Raw genomic sequence first — 5,234 nt, forward strand, 5'->3', positions numbered from 1 at the left:
AGAGGCTGGGTGCCAGACAAGCAGGATGGAGATACTAATAAACATGATGTTGTAGTAAAACTTGTATCAAAAATAAAGCAACTACTACCTGCTGTTCCAGGAAACCTCTCCCCATTAGATCAGTATCATTCCTGAAAAGTAAAACTCCCACAACTGGATATAGGTTACACACTTTGCTTTTTTTTCTCCGCAAAAGAGCCATTATTGTTAGTTACCTTAATGGGGCAAATATAAGATGTCTTGTCTTTTTTGTTTTACGGGGAAAATATTGTAACAGATTCTCCGATTACGCTGTTTATGTGACGTGCAATCCTCAAGATACAGCACAGCTGTTCACGGCACAAGGCCGCACTCAGAGAGAGGAAGAGGGGTCATCCTTTAGAACGCAGAACCCGCGGAATTTTAATGAAAACAAATCACTGCAAACAAATGTATTTGGTATCCAGCAGATTGTCAAGTAAAAATGCTTCGGAAAAACATTTCAGTAGCACTGGGATTTTTTTTATGTCCATATCCTGCAGAACATCCCAAACTTAACTGCACTTTGAAAACCTTGCAGGTGGTTCATAGATGAAGCTGCAGAGTTTGACACGTAAGGTAAACTGCAAGCGTCCGAACTTCACAAGTAAAGTTCACACCTGAGGAAGGCTCCACGGCCGAAACGTGTTTTCTTTCTTCTCTTTTCAGCATGGAATAAACCTATTACTTGTAACTTTACAGGTAACTGATTAAGGTACATATGCTGGTTATGAGATGTTTTCTGATTAATGTTCTCCTTGTGAAACACAAATTGTTTTAAATTGTTTTAGTTTTGGTGAAAGATGTATATTAATCTTTAATCTTAGATCTTAATCTACATTTAACGTTCATAAAGCATAAACAAATATAACCTATTAAATACCAATACATGAAATGAAGACACAGTGAAGAAGTACAATAGATATATAAACAATACACTACTGTAATTATAATTGGGAGTTACTTCCATTCAAAATTAAGGGTGTTTTGCTCGTAGTGTTCATAACCCGTGGCTCACCACTCCACCTGCTGGACAAAAATGTCCAGTGCAATTATGTACATAGAGTTTGATCCAATGCCCCTTAAACATTTCGTTTATTTTAAATAATCTTCAAAACCAGAAAAGTTGCTTTCACAATGTAATTCTGACTTAATATAAATGCACTTTTATTTGATTTGTCTGATTTTCTGTCATATGGAAATATTCATTTGAAAATGATGTTAAATCACTTAAATTATTGGTATAAAATTTAAAATGACCTATGATACTTTCACAAGAACAAAATACACAAAAACTGAGGTTCACTCACACACTATGAAATAAATATCTTTATTGAATATAAAACTGCATGTAGTTCACCAGGTGTCAGAATTAAGAACATGAAAACCATTAGAAAGAATCTTATCTTGTGTACTGAAATGAGGTTCCTGGAAATGTATGTCTTGCCCTCCCTGATTTAAGCTCCCAAAATAGCTGTTCCTCTCAAAAGGATTCAACAAAGATACTGGTAGTTAATTCTGTCACAGCTCTCACATTACAACAACTGTATAGCAGATTCTCGTAGAAGCAACACAAATGCAACTCAATTAGTACAGAGGCTGGTAAGTATTCAGTGGTGGCTGGCGCAGACGGACTTCATCCTGGGATCTTATTGGTGAGGGGATTTGATAGAGAGATCCAGTTCCGAGCACAAAAGTGGTCTACTACAAATTAAGAAAAATACTGAAGAGCAGTGCCGTGCTTTAATGTCACCAAGAGAAAGGCCTATATGTCCGTCCCTGGTTTGTCTCTGGGAGGAGCAATCAGAGGGTTACAGCTCACCGGCTCTGTTGCCCTCGCGAGAACTGAAATTGTCCTTCTCGGAGGCCAGAGGCGCTGCCGGCCTTCTCAGTAACAGCCTGGTCCCTTTATCACCTGGACCGCTGTTCAAAAAATGGCCAAGCAAACTGTAGAGAAGTGGTCTGGGGAAAGAGAGGGGGAAAAAACAGATGGTACATTTACATCAAATTACAGCCACAGCCTTGCGTCCTGCTTTGAACTCTCTCCCTTCAGGTATTCAGCCCCACTCTACATTTCTGTTTGCCAAATGCAAGGTTAATGTTTAAGTACGCATTGATTGCGATTGTGTTTTGCTTACATGTTAATATGTCTGCTTCATCAGTCTTCTGCTGCACCGAAAGCAAATTCCACCAGCTATCGTTGTGTGGCAATAAACAGTTCTATTCTTTACTGAAAACACAGAATAGCCGCCATTGCTGTTTTATTTTAATGACATGTCAGAGTTTTCTTTTAAACTTTCTTTCCCTAGCTGGGACACCAATAAAACTTCAATTCCTACAGCTGTCCAAACACAACGAATATAGCCCATGACCGTCTTACTACCTCAAATCTAACCTGATGCTGTTTGCCTCAGATTAACCGAACATGAGACAGATGTGTGACTGTTCAGCCTCATCTTCAGAGCACCGTCTGGGACTGTCACAGGGCTCAAAAATGAATAAAAGCAGTATTTCCTTTCATTATTTAAATTTAAAAAAATCCCCTGACCAACTTGTAGTCTTCAGATATGTGTGAGGGTGACAGGCCTGGGTATGTACTGCAGTAGCTGCTGAAGATCTCCAGCACTGGGGCACTTACACAGATCTGGCACTGGCGTCCTCCAACACGTTCAGTTCGTTGGCCAGGAACTGCCTGTCGAGGGGCAACTCCGGCTGGCCTGACTCTGTAGAAACACCAGGGCAGACTGTACTTTAGGTCATTCTGATGTTTTAACAAGAACCATATAGAACAATCATGTCATGATGACACCATATTGAACAATTACATGATGACATCATAAAACCTTGCCTACAGTAATTACAGCTACTAAGGAGTGCTGAAGGAATCCGGTCAAAACGGGATAAGATTCTCCCTAACTCCAGGATTCAGGATATTGGAAATGATAGATGCCCAGCACAATGATTGATGCCCATCCCCGCCCATGTCAGGTCCCTGACCTTCCCCTGCCCCACGCCTACCCACGGTCAGCACGGAGGCAGTGTAGCGGTACTTGTTGAAGTCCAGGTACTCGCGAATCAGCTCGTTGATGAGCAGGTTCTCATGGGACAGGGGAGGCCGGGCTTCATTCTGGTCATCCAGGCCATTGAACACTTCGGCTCGGATCCGGGCTTTCAGCTGACCCAGAACCCCCCTCGATTCTAGGGTCTCCTTCAGAGCTGGCCAGGAAGCACACAGACACACAACCACACAGTTAAAAGCATCCAGAATCCTTAAGGGGCACTGACAAAGGCAACCCAGTTAAACTTCAGACCTGAACTAAGAGGAAGAGCACTTAAAACTGAGAACTAGAGGCATCTCATACACAGAGAGTTGTGGGAATGTGGAACAATCGACCCAACCTGCTGTTGAAGTTGATATCCCGGCTTTTGTCAGTAAAAGTCTGGATGAGATCATCGGATCAATCAACTACTTCCAAACGACATCAACGGGACGAATACCCACCTGTCGTTTATAAAATTTTTTATTTAAATCCCCCTGCATGTTAAAGTGTAAACTAGGTGTGTTGTCTCCGGAAAATAACATTCAGGCAGCGAGATTTATCGTTTGAGACATGCTTCTAAAGACATAACACAAGGATTAAAAGCAAGACCTAAAACGTTTACGGGGTGTATTATTTAATACTTTATTTAACACTGAACTCACCCAATTTCAGCTCCGTTGTCGTCGCCATCGTAACAAACCGCCACTTCCGGGGTGAAAGGTCAAATCATGTTCTTCCATTCTTGGCTGCCCCGAGGCTCCGCCTAATTTAAGTGGGGCTGCTGTGAAACCTGAAAATTTACAGGAAAGATATTAAACTGCGTAATTTAAACATTCTTGATCACGCACAATCGCAGAGTAGATAAGAGACGGTATTTCTTCAAAAACTGTTAGTATGTAAAGCGCTGATACTATGAAAATCCTAATTTTATACGGTATATAGTATCTAAAAAGCTAACAAATAGACATTATTCCTATTTTGACAAAGCAAGCTCATTTTAATGTGATTTTGGCACTAGGTTTACCTTAGCGAAAACAAGCTTTTTTTAACGTCACTTAAGGGTAAAAACAGCACAAAAGTGCTGATTCATTTGGTTGTCACGCAAATTGATTCACCAGGCAGATACCTTTTTTCTTTGTTTTGACAGCGAGGGCAGAAAAAGTTACAAAAGGGGACCATTAAAGAACTGTCACTGTAGCCGAACAGGTAGATCCTGTTGCCCGTTTGAAAATGCAGACAATGCAAAGACTGCCTGCGAGATTATTTTCCAGGCTGAACGAGGTTTGCTCATGCAGCACCAGCTACACCAAGGGGCTCCCGATTCCTCAGGCACGGTTGGCTGATAACGAGAGCTCTCTGCCGGAGAAGAAACCGCCTGGGTTTCAACAGAACATTGCTTTTCCAGCAGCGCAAGCATGTAATTACTGCTTGGAATAACAAAGATGATGTTATTAACATATGTTAACATGTCTGTCACAAAAAGAAGTAAAAATGCTTGAAGTTCAAGGAAAGAAGATCTTGATGATCTTAACCTGGTGGGACAGTACACAGGCGAATACACAGAATACGAATCTCAGTTGAATGTCTTCTACAGATTTTCGGACAAGGTTCTTGTATATTGTCCTGCTTGTAAGATAAGGGGATTATGCTGCATTTTCCTTGGAAAAAAGCACAGTTGTGACCCAGTTGTGAATGTAACATCATTTCCAGTCCTTTTTTGATGAGAGCAGATTTCACATAATTCTAGGACACATGGAGAGCAAGGTGGGGTATGCGAAAAGACAAATTCTTAATGCAAAAAAAATTGTATATGGCCAATAAAGTGATCTTATCTTATCTATGACTATATAAATGGCCCCGGTTGAAGGACTTCAGCAAAACTCAGTTTATTCAACTAATTACACACAAAACAAGCACCGGGAAGAAGTCAAGAAATAAAGCTTGTATGGGTGGAAGCAGTGTGATGCTCGTCATACATGCTTTATAATGTAGTTTGCATATTTCCTCGAGCTCCACGGTGACACCAACCCGCACGTTAAAGGAGGTGGCACTTTCTGAGCAGGACCATAGAGACGGGGGACCGAGAAATAGAGCGGTTCCCGTGTGTGTGTGTTTCGGTGTTTTCCCCTCAGTGTGCTGGAGAGGCCCCGGCAGCGGGCAGAGCGCCCCCTGCCT

The 5,234-nt window shown here is 41.6% G+C and overlaps 1 protein-coding gene across 3 annotated transcripts; it reads right to left on the minus strand.

Moving 5' to 3' along the window:
- Nucleotides 1-1,329: 1,329 nt before the first annotated feature.
- On the minus strand, nt 1,330-5,053 carry cep20 (centrosomal protein 20). 3 transcript variants are annotated; one of them, XM_088613016.1, is made up of 5 exons: nt 5,036-5,053; nt 3,722-3,849; nt 3,016-3,234; nt 2,657-2,741; nt 1,330-1,980 (listed from the first exon to the last, which is right to left on the minus strand). In XM_088613016.1, the coding sequence occupies exons 2-5, from the start codon at nt 3,747-3,749 to the stop codon at nt 1,830-1,832; spliced, it is 483 nt and encodes a 160-aa protein (XP_088469142.1). In that variant the 5' UTR covers nt 3,750-3,849; nt 5,036-5,053; the 3' UTR covers nt 1,330-1,829. The 3 variants fall into 3 exon arrangements, with proteins under 3 accessions (XP_088469142.1, XP_088469143.1, XP_088469145.1); XM_088613017.1 differs by lacking the exon at nt 5,036-5,053 and having other exon boundaries at nt 3,722-3,867; XM_088613019.1 differs by lacking the exon at nt 5,036-5,053 and having other exon boundaries at nt 3,037-3,234.
- Between the last annotated feature and the right edge of the window lie 181 nt (nt 5,054-5,234).

Source organism: Lepisosteus platostomus, chromosome 19 (assembly GCF_059453375.1).
Source record: "Lepisosteus platostomus isolate fLepPlt1 chromosome 19, fLepPlt1.hap1, whole genome shotgun sequence".
NCBI lineage: Eukaryota > Metazoa > Chordata > Actinopteri > Semionotiformes > Lepisosteidae > Lepisosteus > Lepisosteus platostomus.